This window comes from Herpailurus yagouaroundi, unplaced genomic scaffold (assembly GCF_014898765.1).
Source record: "Herpailurus yagouaroundi ecotype Mexico unplaced genomic scaffold, PumYag 189, whole genome shotgun sequence".
Lineage (NCBI taxonomy): Eukaryota > Metazoa > Chordata > Mammalia > Carnivora > Felidae > Herpailurus > Herpailurus yagouaroundi.
In genome coordinates, this window is record NW_024412420.1 from 1440210 (window position 1) to 1457619 (window position 17410).

The 17410-nt window shown below is 53.5% G+C and overlaps 1 protein-coding gene and 1 long non-coding RNA gene across 2 annotated transcripts in view; one reads left to right on the forward strand and one right to left on the reverse strand.

Annotated features, from left to right (window-relative positions):
* Window positions 1-15797, forward strand: part of BCAS3 (BCAS3 microtubule associated cell migration factor) — a 632238-nt gene extending 616441 nt beyond the window's left edge. Inside the window, exons 27-28 of the mRNA XM_040497881.1 lie at window positions 2629-2694; window positions 14990-15797. Coding sequence (XP_040353815.1) covers window positions 2629-2694; window positions 14990-15138 — 215 coding nt within the window. The 3' untranslated portion in view covers window positions 15139-15797. The remainder of the gene's footprint in view (window positions 1-2628; window positions 2695-14989) is intronic.
* On the reverse strand, window positions 8731-14702 carry LOC121044676 (uncharacterized). Its single transcript, XR_005797425.1, has 2 exons — window positions 13762-14702; window positions 8731-8920 (listed from the first exon to the last, which is right to left on the reverse strand). It is a non-coding gene; the product is annotated as an uncharacterized LOC121044676 (long non-coding RNA).
* Window positions 15798-17410: the final 1613 nt, after the last annotated feature.

Consider the following 17410-nt stretch of genomic DNA (forward strand, 5'->3'; position numbering starts at 1 on the left):
GGGATCCCCAGAAGAGGAAGGGGTCTCTCACCTTCAGGGCCTGCTCTGTCTTCCTGTCTCCCTGTTTGCAAAGTGCCCAGGGCCCACATTCCAGCCTCGGCTCCTTTCTGTGAGATTTCAAGTCTTACCGTACTTCCTCACCTTACTTTCCAACCTGATCTCCCCCTTGCTTGCCCACAGTAACCCCTTATTCATATTTCTTCACCACCACCACCTTCGTGCAAACAAGCTCACCTGTCAAAACCATCCCGTCGTCTGCCACACATGTGCTGCTCACTCAGCTGTTAGAGTACCCTCCACCCTCCCTCTCTGCCCAGTCGCTTTTTTAGACCAAGCTCCGATCTCACCCCTCTGTGAAGCCCTCCCTAACTATGCAGCCAAATGCCCTTTCTCCTCTGAACTTCTGAACCACCTACTCACTGGACACTTGGCCCTGGACAAGTCGTGTATGTTGCCTTTCCCTTTAACTAGCAGTGTCTGATTCCCTTCTACGTGCCACTGGGGGAAGGCTCAGCTCTGGTGGTCCCTTCAGCTCCCTCAGCCATACTGCCCATACTGCTTGTCTTAACCTAATTCTGGTTCCTTGGACTGAGTCTGATTCATATTTGTTACCTGTAACCACCAACCTCCTCATTGCCCAGCATCCAGCACTGGGACAAGAGCCAAGCTGAGCCCCAGTGAATGTTTGTTGAATGACTGCATGGGTTTTTATGGCTCCTAAGAGGTAAATGAAAGCCAGCCAGAGCAGTGGGAAAAATTACTGTGTTTAAGATACACTTGTTAGTTTCTGGCCAGTCATCAAATCTGATTCTAGGTAGACAGCTTCTTCCTTCCTTCCTTCCTTCTTTTCTTTCTTTCTTTCTCTCTCTCTGTCTCTCTCTCTCCCCCCCCCCCATTTCCATTCTTCCCTTTCTCCCTCTCTCCTACTTCTCTCTGTCCCCCCTTCCTTCTCCTCCCAAGACTGCTAGAAGTCCAAGGCAGAGGCAGAACTATAATGGGAGCTTAGGGCTGAGAAGCTTCCCTGCTCATTTTTCAGTTGCCCAAAGTCTGCTTTGAATTCTTTAACCAAAGCACACTGTTTCCTATCAACAAGGAGGAAGTGCCAGTGTGGCTTCTTTGGTGAACCTTCAGAGCCCCCTTTCCAGGTATTGCCCCCAACTTGGAGGCGGGAGTCCCTGTGGAAAATGTACAGGCTTGGACAAGCGGGTGAGGAAGGGTGGCTGCACCCCCAGATGAAGGCCCTCCTCTGGAGACATTAACATAGGTAAATGGTTAACAAAAGGGAGTATTTCTCTCTGTTCTTCCTCCTCTGCCAGAGAATTCACCTTTAACCATTGACCTCTCTGTGAGGTGTGAGATCTAAACAAAGTTGAACACAGTCATGGATCGTTAAGTACCCATCTTTCCCTCTGCTCCTGCCTCTGCCTCCTCAGAAGATGGTCTGAGGTATACGGACCACCCCCCATGTTTGATGGCTGGTAACAGAGGAGAGACACACATACACACAAACACACACACAAAAAAAAACAGTTGGAAATGACCCTCTGACCCTTTCGGAATCCAGATCCTCACTATACCAAGAAGGACAAGCCATGCCAATCTGATTGAACTGAACAGAATGAGACATTTCCAAGTACATGTACCAGAATGAGTGGTCTAACCTCTGACATTTGGTGATTTCTCCTTGCCCACTTCTCTTTGAACCCCAACCCTACCCCCAGGCAACTGTGGGGCCTACTGCATAAGCATAAATTTTTTAGTTTGCTGCCAGAATCCTCCAGCACCAGGCTTCGCAGACCTCCCCCAATTCCCCCAACATCTTATTTAGTATAGCTTGATAGCTTGCAATTCCACTCCTCTGTGTGCTTAATTAGGTTTGGGAAGAATCGACACCCAGGTTTTTCATTTGTGTAGGGTGACTTTTTCCATTCTGTGTCCTCCCTGTGCTCATTCTACTGGCATGTTCCCATCCTCTCTGGGCTCCAGTTGGCCGGGACCAGCATGCCGTCTCCACTTTGATGTGTACGTTGGTGCTGGCCTCAGAGGTGGGTTGGGAGAGTGCCGGCTAAGCCTGCCGGGGTCCTGCTTACATCTGGGCCTGGCTGGGTCCTCGGAAGGGTTGGAGATTCTTTGATTTCACACTTTGTTCATCCCTAAGCCACGGAAAGCTGAATACGAGTGTACAGTTCATGCCTTTGAGCGTGTTCTCCATGATCCTTCTCTCAGCAGTCCAGCCACACTGCCAAGCAGCTTTGAACTTCAGGCCTGGTTCTACCTCTGTGGACCCCGAGAGGAGGAAGAATGCTTGAGGGGCCACCCAAAGTGCTGGGTTTACCTCCACATCTTTTCCTGCCCCCAGGGCCGTGCAGCAGGCAGGAATGTGGGCACTCGGTAGGCAGCACTGGGCAGGAGGAATAGAAGGAAGGATGGCAGCGGTTTAGGCTCGTGAGAGATATAGGTAAAAGCCTGCATGTGTTCTTCCTTGGAACAGACCACAAACACCCCCTGCAGAGCTCTCAATGGTCAAACCAGATTCTGATACCTACTCTCTTTGGTTTCAGCTCTTGCTGCTCTCTCAAAGGTCCATTTCATGATCCTCTTTAAAGAAATATTCTATTTTCAATACAGACACAGCCCTTGACGTAGCAGTAAAAACCACCACCCCCGAGAGACACGTGGCTGTGAAGTATGTTGGTATGTAACCTCCCGTCTTTGCCTACGTGCAAGGCTTTGTCCCTCAAGAAGTTGCCCCTTTACCCCCTGGTGCTCAGGCTTCAGGAGGCATTGAAACAAGGGCAGGAGGTCAGCACAGACAGGAGGTACCTTCTGGCAACAGACTGGTTTGGGATGGGAAGTAGTTGCTGTTCTTCACCCAACAAGAGTTTCTTTGAGACCCTCGTTCCCAGCCCCCCACTTTTAAGATGGAAGTCAAATTTTCGGATTCTGCTGTGCAGAGCAGAGAGGTCACTAGGCTCTAATGCATTTACCATTGACTGCCCCTCTTGTAGTGCGTCTATTAGTGAGTAATTTGATTTGTACCTATTCATTTGCAGTCCCTGCAGGAGCCTGGAGCTGGCCCCTAGTATAATTGGTGCTGTCTCTATTTTTACATCATTAGATTAGCCCCGACTCCTGGCCACTTGTTGTCTGCGCTTGTCTGTCCATTTATACAACCTAATGTAACACAAAATTCATTACTGATCACATTACTTTCAACTCTGAAGCCAGCCTTGTGATAAACATTTGGTTAACCCTTCCCTGCCCACAGGAGGGCTGACAGAACAAATGCACTTCCACTCGACAGGCAAATCAATATCTTAATACACCAAAGTGGAATTGCATTTCTAGATTTGTTATTCCTCCTGGAGGAGCAAATGGAAAGGCTGGTCTCAGCTAGCTGAATTGAATAATGAATAGAGCCCCGGCACCAGCAGCCAGTCTGTGAACAGAGCACAAAGGCAGACCCGGCATCCACCCCGCTTTTTCATCCGGACAGGTGGCACCACAGCAATTAACTGAGACTCGTGCTCCTCCCGCAGCCATGGAGTGTGGGTGCCAGAGCGCAGGCTGGGACAGTAGGGATCTTGGCCCCACTGTCATTCTCTTGCTAGGCTTGGCCTAGGACAACTGGCTTAAGTTTCCTTAAAACCTTCTCCACTGATATGAAGGCACCAGACTCATGGCCTTGGCACTAATGTCACCAAGAAATTAATTAAATTCATTACTAAACAAAAGTTTACCATTTGGAAAAAGATACACAAAGTTATTCCTACTCAGAGCAAGGTCAGCAATGTTGGGAGTGTGTGTGTGTGTGTGTGTGTACGTGTGTGCACAGGCACACCAGTCCCCAGGATGAGCATTCTCTGGCATGGAAACACCACATGAACCTGAAAGGGTCCTAGTTCTCTGATAGAAATGATGGTGAGGACTCTAGTACAGGACCCTCTAACACAGGGTCTCAAAGGGCCCTCCATATAGCTCTGTTTAATCTAGAAGATTCTCCCCTACACCACCCTGGTTATCCCCTTCCCAGCCCCTGTTTGTCTTTGGGGCACACCCACTGTAAGTCATTAGCTTGCAGGACAGCTTGTTTTTTTTTTTTTTTTTTAATTTTTTTTTCAACGTTTTTATTTATTTTTGGGACAGAGAGAGACAGAGCATGAACGGGGGAGGGGCAGAGAGAGAGAGGGAGACACAGAATCGGAAACAGGCTCCAGGCTCTGAGCCATCAGCCCAGAGCCCGACGCGGGCTCGAACCCACGGACCGCGAGATCGTGACCTGGCTGAAGTCGGACGCCCAACCGACTGCGCCACCCAGGCGCCCCGAGGACAGCTTGTTTCAAAAGGGAAAATATCCCAACTTATAAAGAAACTCTTGTAAAGCCTATACCACAAAGATTAGAAAAACAGGCACAGAGGAAGTAGAATGGAACCCATGAAAGTCTTAAATCCCTAAGTTTAAAACTAAAAAAGCCATAAACAGAAGATACCAGGTTGGGAAGGGGAGCTAGAAAAGGCAGCCTGTTTAGGGGAATTCTGCTTGAATTCGGGGAAGTCCTGAACAGGCGACTTAGGAGAGGCATCGAAGCCTCAGATTAGTGGGCCTCCTTCCTGTTGAGCAGGCCACCTTCCACCTCTGAGGACTGCACCTTGGACCCTGTTCAGAGCCTCAACATGCCAGAAACAACCAGCAATCCTGGGAGACATAGAGATCCCAGGGATTCTTTGAGAGGGCTCAGCGCTGCCCGTGGCCTTCTCCATTCCTCCACATTCCCCGTGCCTCCCTCCTTTGTGTGTGGAGGAGGGCCAGGGGCAGGGTGTCGCCTTGCCGCAGTCCTTGGGCTGCAAGCTGAGAGTTAAGAGGTACAGGGGGATTGCCTCACCCTGCCTGATGGTGGAAAGCTCCATTTCCCACAGAGGGACTAGAGGGCCAAGCCAGAAACTTTGGAGACTCTCAAGAGCTTCCCACTGTGAGGAACTACAAAGAGGGGATCCTTGCCTCTAGTCAGTGAGAGGACAGGGGTGTGTCCTGGCATAGCCTGGGTAGACAGCTGCCTCCTCACCCCTACCCAGCCCACAGCATACTAACTTTCTCAGTTGCCAGCCTGCTGCTTTGGCCTCAGCTGTTAATCGTCTCAGGTGGGTAAGTGGGCCAGTGGGGGAGAGAGGCTTCGTGTAGCCCCCGCCGGCCCAGCCCCTTCAGCTCTAGAAATCAGATCAGAGCACAGACCTCTGGTTTGCAGAATGGGACAGACCAGTGGCAGGGAGGAGAATGAGTCGGCCGGCTGGTGGGATGAGAGACTGATTTCTTAACCTTGATGGAAAGGGGGAAAGCCACATCTTACCAAACTCTTCCGCTGCATCATAGAGAATTTAATTATGTTTGGACATTTGAATGAGAACCAGATGTGGCTCTGGCCCTTCAGGCCAGCAGGGTTCAAGGAGCTGCGTCTCTCCTGTGGTCTGCAGACCCCTGTGCTGTCTCTTAGCCCTGGAGGGCTACTCTTTGGGAACAACCTGCCTGGGAGCTCGGTGGGGTCTCCTGAGCTTCAAGGCTGGACTGTAGGTGATAGGCAGGTCAAGGCTAGGTACCAAGCACCGGTTCCACTAGAGAGTTTCCAAGCGCTGTGTCGTCCTGGTAGCCATGCTGAGCGGGCATGTTTGCAGGGCCCTCATTAGCACCCTCACCTACCCCACACGCAGACACACACACACAAAGAACTCATGTCCCAGTACCTGGCGGGGCATTCTCTACCACCAAAGACACATCTCCGAACTACCCAGGCCTGAGTCTACCTTAGATGGCGTCTACCAAGGCTCGGCCCCCAAGATTGTGTGTGACCTGGAGCCAGAAAGGCCCTTCCAGGCCCTCTTGCATGGGGAGCCCTTCTCCAGGGGTCTCAGCCTGCTGAAACACCAGAGATGGCAACACTGATTTTCCAGCCAAAACACCACTGCAGTAATAGTGATCTCTTACACGTGTTCAGTGAATGTTCTGCTTCTGAGAGCCCCATCACATTCCTTTCTCTTTAGAGCCTCACACACCCAGTGAGGTTGCCAGAGCAGCCCCTCCCCACCCCCCTGACAGATGCTGAAGCAGACAAGGAGTGAAGTGACTCGCCCAGGTCATTCAGCACGTGGGCGGCAGGACTGGTGCAAGAGTGAGCCCTCCGCCTCCTACTCTTCCTTCCTGCCATCTATAGCGGGGTTCAGTGCAGAGCTGTTCCCGGAGTGTGGCTTCAGCCAGATTTACCAAATACCTCAAAAACAGGGAAACATGAGCCAGGTCCGCTCAGCCTTTGCTGTCCCCATGTAGAATAGGTTGTAACAGGGCAGGATTTAAAGTTATAGTAACATAGTGGTACTGAGAGGGTCCCTGAACATGGGATACTAGTCCAGGTGGTCTGGGTGGGGGATCCTGCTGTCTTGTGCTTTGAAGCCAAGACTTCGGAAGGCTTAGGTAATGTGGGTTTCCTGGGATTGGAGTGTGGCAGCATTTCTGGTTCAAGTCTTTCCCTACCTGGGATTGATTGCCTCATCATGGCTATTATTTGGGGGGACCTGGGGAAAGGCTCTAGCCCCCATCCAGACCAGCACACCTTCTGGCTCATACCCCACATACTGCCATAGCTCATCAGCTGTTCAAAGGCTGTGAAGGAACCTGGGGTCAGGCCATGAGCTGCTCTGTTGTAACTCAGATGCTCTGTTCTCCACTCTCCCAATACACACACACACACACACACACACACACACACAGCCAGTTCCAATGGAGAGAGGGGGCACAGGATGTGGTAAGAGACTGGTCTTTTGAACATGGATCCTCCCTCCTGAGTCTTCCTCATTCCTCAGGCCTCCCTCCCCCGCTCTTTCTACTTTTATTCTCCCTTCCCCGACATTCCAGCATGCTCAGCTCCTGCCACCCCCCTCTGCCTACTGGGCCCACCAGGAGTTTGTGAATCTAGCTACCTCTATGCTTCCACGTCATGATATTAATGCCACACTGGCCTGCTGTCATGAGTAGCCTTCCTCTTTGGCTGCTGGAGGGAAAGGGCGATGAGGAAGAAAGGTGATGTGCCTTTTCCCCATTTTTCCTTGACGGAGGCTGTCTGCTTGCCTAGTCTCCTCAACCATCATCCTTTCCACAACTTTCCACAACTGACCACAATCTTCCAGGAGCCAGTGGATGCCTGGGAGGATCTGAGGTCTGCCCTAGACTTCAGGTCTCCTGCACCCCAAACCCTAAGGTTATTAGGCACATGCATGGCCCCAGTGGCTAAGGGAAATAGTTTGTAATCTCCTGAGCCAAAAGCACCAGATATTTACTCTCATTGTTTGAAACTGAGGGGGAGGGGGGCAGAGCAGGCCATGTGGTCCTAGCCTTGTTCTGTGGCTTTCTGGGCCTCAGTACCTGCAGGGGTCAGGGACGAGAACTGGGCAAGGGGGAGAGAAAGCACATTTGTGGGAGCCCTGTGGGTTGAAAAGGACTCCAGCTAAGAAGGACGCACCTGCCTTCCCACAGGCTGTGTGCAGTCAGGTCACCAGAAGTATGTAACATCAGTGGGCCAGGGCTCTGCACTCAGCATAGGTGTGAGGCCTGGAGGCAACCAGGCCAGAATTAGCCCTGTTTCTTCTCTACTCCCAGATTCCATCAGCCCAAACCAGGACTCCTATTATCTGGATGTGGAGGGGCCATTTCATCCTCAGCTTCAAGAAGCTGCCCTACTTCCTTCTACAAGCATACCTGGAAAGGGGAGGGTGACCTGTGTCCCCCAGCCCCATCCTCCCAAGATGTCCGTGCCGGTCTCTTGGCATCTCTGCCAGCCCTGCAGCCTGTGGGGTTGCCAGAGGAGGAGAGGAGCCCGACACGGCAGGGTGGGCCTGGCAGAGGGCTGGGGAGAGGGAAGGTATGGGGGAGGCAGCAGCCTCCAAGGTGGGCATTTCTGAGTGTGGAGAAAAGCAAGGCCACTTCCTTTACCTGCTACCCTTTCGTCCTCAAAATTGCCAGTGCTGAGGCTGGCTCTAATCCAGAGAGTGGTCTCTGACAGGGCTGTTGGGGTTTCTAGAAACATTTGTAAACAACTCCCTCTCTGTCTCTGCCTCCCTCAGCCGCACTCTGGAGGAGAGAACAGTAGTTTCCAGACCCAGGACTGTTGTAAGACAAGCAGCCCAAAGCTGTCTTACACCGCTGCCTGGTTGGCATCCAGGTCATCTCTCTGGATTCCACCATCAGGAGGCTGTCAGTCCTGCTCAGCCCCACAGGGTGCATTCAAGACCCCTACCTGCTTAACTCTTCTCTCTCTGAGTCCCAGTTTGCTTGGTCCCCAGCCTATTGGTAGGCCGTGGCTGACCAAGTCGATTGCTTGAGGCAGATCCCATTCGGATCCATCTGCTGAACTTGGCAGCAGTCCAGTAGTCCCCTGGTCTCCTCTCCATATATCCCATCCAGAGAAGTTCTGAAAATCTCTAACTTCCCAGTCAGAGCAACACCCCCTCCTGCCCACCCCAGCCTCACTTCCCAGCCAAGAAGGGGATTGGAATATTTCTGTTTGCAGACCTCCTCTGAGCCAGGCAGTGGGCAGGATAGGGCAGTTTGGCTGGCTGTTCTGGGTTCCGGGGCCACCCACGCCCCTGGGGTGCCACTGAGCCCAACCCAGGCAAGGGGCTTAACCACAGGCCCTTCTGATAGGGAAGAACGGGAAGGTGGACGCAGGAGGGAAAAATCAATGCATGTCAGCAGGGTTGGAAATTTATTTTCCAGCTTGGAAAAGGGTATTTACAAAGAGGCAAGGAGGGAAATGAAATGTGTAAACACATATCTGCCATCTTCCTCAGCAAGCCATTTCTTGATTAAAAAGAAAAAGTCCTTCCCAAGCTCCAGTGGAGGGCGAGCTGCTAGGGCCCTGTTTGGCAGAGGCACCTGCTGGAGAGGGAAGACGAGAGGGACCCAGAGGATCCTGTGGACAGTCACAATCACTAATACAATTGCAACAATAATAGTAACTCACATTTGCTGGATGGATGCTTTAAGCACTTTGTGATGCACTCTACCTGCATTACATTATTTAATTAAATTCTTACAACCACACTATGAAACAAACATTGTTGTTCTCATGCACAGGAAACTGAGGTACAGGAGATGCTGAATAACTTGTCCAAAGTCTCCCAGGTGGCAGCAGGCTGGAGCCTGTGCTCTTAACCATTTCCCTAAACTGCCTCCCCACTCTGGCCAGACACTGCCCCTCCCCTCTTCTCAGGCCCCTGAGGCTGCGGGGTGGGGGTGGGGTGGGGATGGCGGTGGGGGGAGCCTCGTCCCCTCCCACTGCCAGGAGGGGATAGGCTGTGGGTGCAGGGTAAGACTCTGCCCTAAGGTCTAATCCTACTCCCACCAGCCTCTTGGGTGGTTAGCTTAGGACTGAGCTGTGTGGCTGCAGCCCGGGCCCAATAAAAGTGCTCTGCTAATCCCTTTAATGAGCAGCATCGTGAGGCTCTAGGTGTACAGAATAGGGCTGGCTGCTGAGCACAGCAGAGGGGCCACTGGTAGATGCTGCTGCTTTTGTGGTGGAGGAAGTGCCAGGGCTGCCTGGAGGCTGAACCAGGGGTCCCAGGCACCCTCTTCCCAAACACACACACACACACACACACACACACACACACACACACACACACACGGTACTGCCCTCATTGACCCTGCTGGATCCCAGAAACAGGCCTCCCTCTGAGTCCTGAGCCTTGAGCTTTCCACAATTACCCCCCACCTACCAGAAGCCTCAGGGGCTTCCCTCAGAGTCTCTGATTGGCCAACTGACCTACTGCCATCCTGCCTAGAAGAGGCCTGAAGAGGGTAAAGCCCAACTGTCTTCTCGACCTGAAGTCGGGAGACTTCACTCCCAACCTTCTACTGGGATCCCCTGCCCACCTGGGCTTCCCCAGCTCCCCGCAAGTCTCACCTAGTACCTGTCCTCAGCGTTTTGCCCCCTCCCAGGAAATGGGGGAACAAAGACCATGGCATTTAGTGGGGACCTTTGCAAAGGGGCTGCAGTATCCTCCTGTGGGATGAGGGAGTGAACTACCACAGAGACTCCCTCATTCTGCACGGCCCAACCCCGGGTGGGCCGACATTTGCAGCCAGCCAGACTCCTGCCTCCTCACACAGACTAACCGTGACTCCTCCCTAGGTCTCCTTTGCATACATGCCCAGGTAGCAGAGTAGTTCTCTCTGACAAGGGCAGCCACCTCCCTGCCCCCTTTGACACCTTTGCATTTTGCCAGACTCCAGGTGGAATGGGAGCAACAAGAGGCTTGAGCATTCCCTTTCCTTCACTTATTTCGCGAGAGCCCAGGCACCTCCCTTGTAGTTGCTGCTCATCCCATTGTGCCCCTATCCCCCATGACTTGCCCATCCTGGTCATGGCATCAAGGGGCATCTGTGGATAGTAGGCCCATTCTCCAATGAGAGCCAGTATGGAAATGGTTGGGCACAGCCAGCGGTGGGCATTGGGACCCAGTCGGTGATGCCTGGAGTTGCCAACATCTCCATCCTGGGGCCAAACCGGCACCAGTTCTCTCTCGGGGAGACTGTATACCTAGAGCCGGTGGCCTCCTACTCTTCCTTGGTTTTGCCGTCTGTAAGATGGGGAGACAACCACCCAACTCCCCGGCACACAGGGTCGCTGGAGGATGTGAGGGCACAATAAGTTATCTTCTCTCTCAGTCCAGCAACTGGTCTGGGAACTATTCCTCATCCCCTACTGTGCTTTGAGGCCAGGGGAGCAACCTCTCTTAGAGCTGGCATTTTCCCACTGGCCAGAATCTGCATTCTTCTAAGCAGAGAGGCTGCTGGGAGTGATTTCTTAGCCACCACCACCCCCCGCTTGACAGAGCCCCCAGCTCCCCTCTGCGGCCCTGGCAGGTAGCTGGTGGACTCTCCCCACAAGCTCACCTCAACTTTGGCAGAGCTGCCCAGACCTGGGGACTTGGGAATGGGGAAGGAGGGCAGCAGCCCAGAGGCTGGGCCCCTGAGTCAAAAGGTCTGGAGGTGTCCCCCAGAACTCTGCAGCCTGCCTTTGTCTCCTCTCCCTCTAGCAACCTGCCCACATGGGGTGTCTCCTAGCACCCTTCTCTCCCCTTCCCACAGCTGCCCTCATGCTCTGTGTGCAGCTCCTCTCTCCCCACCCCCCCATGCCGAAGGGGGTCTCCACTCTGTCACACCAGTTCCAAATCTGGGACCCTGAAGACTGACCGGTCCTCACCCCCCTACACGTGCATGTCACTACCCTCCTTGACTGCAGGACTTTGCTGCAAGCCTGCCCTCCTCCCAGCGTGACACCCCACACCTCCTCACTCCTCCTCCACCTGCTTGCAGAGATCAGTGTACTTCTCAATCGTTGTCCATATCTTTTCCAAAAAGATTCCTCAATGCTTTTCTTTTCAAAAGGGAAAAAAAAAGGAAAAAAAAAACAATGCCAACAGCCCAGCGTCCGTGAGCAACCCAACAGTAACAAAGCAGGTGTTCGGGATGGAGGAAGGTAAGGCCACACATTTCCATTTGCCGCTTGCTCCTAGGGCTGGGCGGCCGGGGTAACTCGAAGGTGGGGGAACCTGTGTGCAGCCCTCCTCCACTTGCTCTTCCACACACACTCATTGCCCTGTCTCAGTGAGAAGAGAAAAGGGGGTTGACGGAAGGCATATGGAAAAGTGCCCAGGTCCAGCCTGGCGCTGGCTCTTTCACTGATAGTCCATACTTGAGAAGAACCTCCCGACTCCCCTTCCCACATCATTCATTCAAGAAATGTTTTCTGAGCACCGACTCTTTTCCAGGCCCAATGGTTGGCATCAGGGATACAGAGATAAGGCACAGACCCAGCCCCTGAGAGGCTTTCCCCCTGGATGGGAACGCACAGTGTGAACAGATGGTGCACAGAGTGTTAGAGGGCCTGGGGCAGAAGGAAGTACAGAGCACGGTGGGGCCTGGCCAGCTCTGCAGGACAGCAGGACAGGCTCATGGAGGAGTAGACACATGTGCTAACCTTTGGAAGATGAGTAGGTGTTCTGGGGGCCTGGGGAGCCTGGGAAGGGTTTTTCAGTCAAAGGAAATTGCAACAGCACAGACCCAGGGGCCTGAGGCAACTTGGAGAGATCCCAAAACTGCACAAGTTCCTTACTTTGGTTCTTCAAATCCAATAATGAGTGGCATTGGTGAGGTAGGGTCTCAGGGGCAGGTCATGAAAGGTCATTTTTGTAGTGCTGAGTTTAGGCCTTATCCTGAGGACTATTGGGAGTGATAAAGGTTTTTAAGCAGAGAAAAATCGAGATGAGGTTTGTGCTGTAGACAAGCCATTCTGGCTTTGGTAAGTGGGATGGACAGCGGGTGCTGGAGGTTAGAAGGCCAGTAGGGAGTTCTTGAAATTATCTAGGTGGCAAGTCCAGGCCTAACCAGGCAGCGGCAGTGCGAGTGGAGAGGAGGGATGAGGCTGGAGGAGATCGACTGGGCAGAGCTTGACCACCCGGGATCTGGGGGCAGGGGAGAAGCCTGCCCACTCCCATCTTACCCCAGGCCTAACTGGTGAAGAGGAAATGGGAGCCAGGCAGGTCAGGCTACATCTGGCCCCCTAAGAATGGCAAACTCATAAGTCCTTTAGCAACGGTCCCTGCACTGTCACATGATGGGATGAGGTGTGAGTGGGACCCCTGGAGCTGCCGAGGGGGTTGCCCTTGGCCAGTGCCAAGAGGCAGTGGGGGTGCTGTGCTTGGTCCTGGGCTCCAGTCTCCTCAGTTTCCTTGGCAGCGTGGATGTGTCAGAACTTTGCATCAAGAGCTATGGGCCTGTCCCCCAGCTCTGGAAGGGGGCCAGCCTTCCCTATACTAGTGGCCATTCCTGCTCCTTCATCTGGGGCTTTCTTGCTTAGGCTTGGTGTCCAGATCCTAAGGAAGCCCCTGCTTTCCTTGCTACTGCGGGTGCTCCTCTCTCCTGCCCTCCTGGCCCTGCCGTTAGCGCCCCCTAGTGCCAGGATGGCCGTGCATGAGGGCAAGGGTCTCTGAAATCCAATGGGGCCTCAGAGATCCCCCACACGCTCCTTGGCTTGCTTGTGGGCAAAGAAGGGAACAAAGGAAGCTTTCTTGGAGTCTGATACTTCCATGCAGAAATTCCAGGGTCTATTCTTTGCTTCCCCATCCTGTCCCTCTCTTGGCACATGGTCTGTACTCCCAAGTTAGGGTGAGACCAGAGAACGAGTAGGGAAAACAGAGCTCATGTAGTAGTCACCCGCCTTGTTTTCTGTCCATATGTAGATAACTCTTGATGTATCCCAGGGCCCCTGGCCCAACAGGGAAGCCAGTGCGTCTTGGAGACTGGGACCATCATCGGGCCCACAGCCCCCTCCTTCCACTGCCCCCTATCTGCTGAGAGGTTCCAGTGTCCAGTGCACCCTTCCAGCCTGGACCCGGGCCCCAGACATGTCTATGCAGCCTGAGGGCCCCTCACGCCCAGGTACAGGTGCCTGCTCTGAAGGCACACTCTCCCACCCCATTCTGTGGTGGCTGCGGGGTAGCCTCTGTGCTTTGGGGGTGACCTATAAAGAGTGGGAGTCAGTGGTTAGTGCCTGGATGGCTGCTGGTGGCCAGCCCAAGAGTAAAGTCCATGACTCATTCCCTAACCAAAACTAGCTGTGCTGCGTGTGTATGATGGCAGGGGGCCTGGGAGCAGGTGCAAGCTGGAGATAAAGGTCTCCAGCCAGACCAGACAAGTATAACATTCAAGCACACCTTGCTGTTCCAAGTGGCAGCTTTGGGGTCCAGAGCTCCCGGGGTGGACGGTTAAGATCCTCTCAGTCCCAGGCAAGTGTACCTTGGAAGAAGAGAAATTGCAGGTCACCACATCTTGGCTTGGGGTAGGCTCCCAGAGTCTTCCCAGGTATGTGTGTGCCCGCACCTCAGAGCCCACTATGAGGGACTGAAAGGGGATAGAAACTAGCCGCTTGCAAAAAACCAAGGTGTAATTCCTTCTTCCTTTCATTCAGCACGCAAAGAAATCTATTTCCACCCCACCTGCTCCAGTCCCTATCTTAAGTCAAGAGATGGTGGTGGGGACAGTTAAGGTGCCCACCACTCAATGAGATAGGGCCAGTTGCCCTATCTAAGGTGGCAGCATGGCTGTGCTGGGGCCAGGGAAAGGGCAGTAGAAGGGGTTGGAGCCTCCCTGACTACTTCCCAGGGCAACCCTGAGCAAGTACATTCTGAGGGGCCTCCAGGACACTTGAGGGATAAGAGGAAGGAAGGAAGGAAGGAAGGAAGGAAGGAAGGAAGGAAGGAGGGAAGGAAGGAAGGAAGGAAGGAAGGAAGGAAGGAAGGAAGGAAGGAGATACTGCAGGCAAGTAGGGACCTTCCCTCCATTGGAATAGGCCCCTCTCAAACCAGGCATTCCCTCCTGCAGGGAAACAGGACACTTTCCAGGAGGTGCCAAAGATGAACCAAGGCCTGGCCAGCAGGCAGATTGGATGGGTCATAATATGTGAGCAAGTGAGTTGGGTGGAAGCTCTGGGTAACAGGCAGGGCCAGGGAGGAAAGGTAGGGACAGATCAGGCAGGAAAGCTGCAGTCCTTGCTGTGGTCTATCTTTTCTCCTGCCTAACCAGTAGATCCAGGACCGGAGCCACTTACGGAATTGGGGAGCATGCTGGCTGAGCATGAGTATGTGTGCAGGTGTGGGCACACGTCCCGTGTATGGCAGTGTGATCCAGACAAATCAGCAGGGTGGCCATACTTCTGGCCCAAAGGGGTTCCCACAGTGAGGGAAAGACTGTGGCCTAAAACTGGAGTCTCCTAGCCAAGGGAGCTTCTCCCTCCTTCGGCTGAGCTCCCTGTGACCTGAGCTGCTGCCTGGTGCATCTGGGGAGCAGGTGGAGATCCCCCTCCAGGCAGACAGCCCAGCCCAGGGTGTGCCCCTCCCCCCAGACCCACTCTGACCAGGCCTGGTCCTCTCCTCTGTCTTGCAGAACTACAGCGAGAGGGAAGCATCGAGACTCTGAGTAACAGCTCAGGCTCCACCAGCGGCAGCATCCCAAGAAACTTTGATGGCTACCGATCTCCACTGCCCACCAACGAGAGTCAGCCACTCAGCCTCTTCCCTACTGGCTTCCCATAGTACCAGCAACCTGCTTCTGACTGGCCAGCCCACTCACCTGCTGGGGGGAGGGGGAGAAGCCCCCCTCGTGGTCCTACCCTTCAGTCTCTGCTCCTCTTTCACCAACCACCTTCCCCAAGCTTAGTGACAACAGCCGCCCACCCTCCCTGGATGGAGAAGAGACCCTTCTCCAAAGCACCTTGGCACACTCTGACCTCTGTCCCCCATCAGTGGGGCTGTGGCTGAAAAAGACTGCAGAAGTTCCGTCCCCTCCTCTGCATATGATGTCCTGCATTGGATCCGCTTTTGTATTTTCTAACCATACCCACAGGGGGCTTGGGAGGAGAGAGAGTGGATGGCCCGCCTGGGCATTTTGACCCTGAGCAGACAGCTCTAGCCCACTCCTGGCTATGATATGCACTGCCCAGTTTCCCTTGGCCAACCTCCCTTTGGCATAGGGTAAACTGAGGCCCAGAGTATCAGGGAAGGAGGAAGGAAGGAGAAGCACCCCCCCCCTTCCTCTTTTCTTTCCCCTTTGGCTCATGGGAAGGATTTGTCTTTTTTGTCTGTAAACCCTTTTACCCTGGTCCTGTACTGTTGAGTGAAGGAAACCGTGGTTACCAAGACCCTGTCAAAAAGTGCACGTCTTGTCCAATAAATCACGCTGCAATTGGTGTCTATCCCTGAGTTGCTGGGGTCAGGGTCCTCTCCAAGCACCGAGCAGAGTCCTGTGGGCCTGACCATGTGTCCCTGCTTCCAGCACCCCCTGCCTTGATGATACGAGCAATTGATTGGAGAGTCAGTGGGGGGGGGGGGGGGGAAGAAGGAGGAGAATATTTGCTCTGCAATTTGGGTAGGGCCTGATTTAAATTTATTCTCCAAATTTCTTGCCTGTTACCAGAGCAGGTAGTTCTGGAGGCACCACAGGCCTGGAGCCTCCCTGGCTGTGGCAGTCAGGGCCAGTCAGGTCCTCGACATGGGCTAAGGGAGGACTGCTGGAGGAAAGACCCTAACCTTATCTTTAAGGCGGGCACTTTGTAATTGCTTCTTTTTTCAAACTCAGAAGGTGAAAAGTTAGGTGTAGGTAGGTCTCTTGAAACCTGGCTGGAACCTTGGATGACAGGTTCCTGATTTTGTTCCCCTATCTCTTCCCAATTCTGGACCTAAAGTGAATGGCAGAAAGGAGACAGGAACAGCAGGAGCAAAAAGGGGTGTTGAGCATGAAGGAGACTAATGCTAGCCCTTGTTCCCCTCTTCCCTGAGAACCCAGAAAAGCCTGGGAGGTTTGAAGGAAACCCACTGAGCCAGGTGTGGTTTGGGGTAAAGTTTAATGTAATGGTTGCAGATGAGTTGAATTCACAAACAAGCAGGGATCCCCATGCAACCGTCCAGCCAGAACTGGAGCAGCATCTAGAGCCTCTGCTCCTTTCACATGCATCCCATCCAGTCCTCACAACTGAAAAGAGACTTCATCCTCAGTTCCCTCCACCGGGTCAGCTGGGCATCTTGGGAGAAGCGGGACCTGAATCAAACTAGGCTCTGTAGGCTGAGTAGATGGCCTTCCATAGGGTGGCTTAAGCCAGTCCCTCCTGTCTGGGGACCTGCAAGGTGAGGAATCACATGCCCTAGAGAGGCATGGCTGGGAACATAAGGAGGTCTGGGCACAGCCAGTGGGGGCTGTCAGACTAGCAGCAGCTTTTCACCATTTCAGCTGAATCAGAGACACTGATGTGTCTGGCACATCCCCAACCCCCAGCCAGAGCAGTGTTTCAGTCAAAAAGGGACGGCGAAAGAGGTGCCACCAGGCTGCCAGTGCATACTATCTATTGCTTGGCTCCCTGGGGATGGGTCCAGAGCTCTAGGAAAGGTGAGCCCCTCTGAATCCACGTGGGTTTATGGATGGGGCAAATATGGGGAGCTCTCTCCAACCATTCAGGGAACAGGCTGGCAGCTTAGAGTCAGGAGTCCTCCCTGGCTCAGCCCTTTCCCTCCAGGGGGTGCAAAACATCTGTGGCCTCCTCTAGTCAGGGAAAGTGGTGGGTGTAGGGCTGGACTTGCCGGCTGAGCTTGCAGGACAATCTGGTTATTCATCTGCTCACAGCCAGGGCAACTCTTTGAGTATGTGGGGGAAGGGGAAGGATAAGAGAGGCCAGATAAGCTGGCCCCATGGCGGCTGCCACAGAGCTCAGGTTATCAGAGAGGCCTTGGGCCTGGCCCCTGGCTAATTGGGGAGGTTATGGACCCTGCCACAGCTTGTAATCAGCTGGAAGTGAGATCTGGGCCCCCGGGTGGG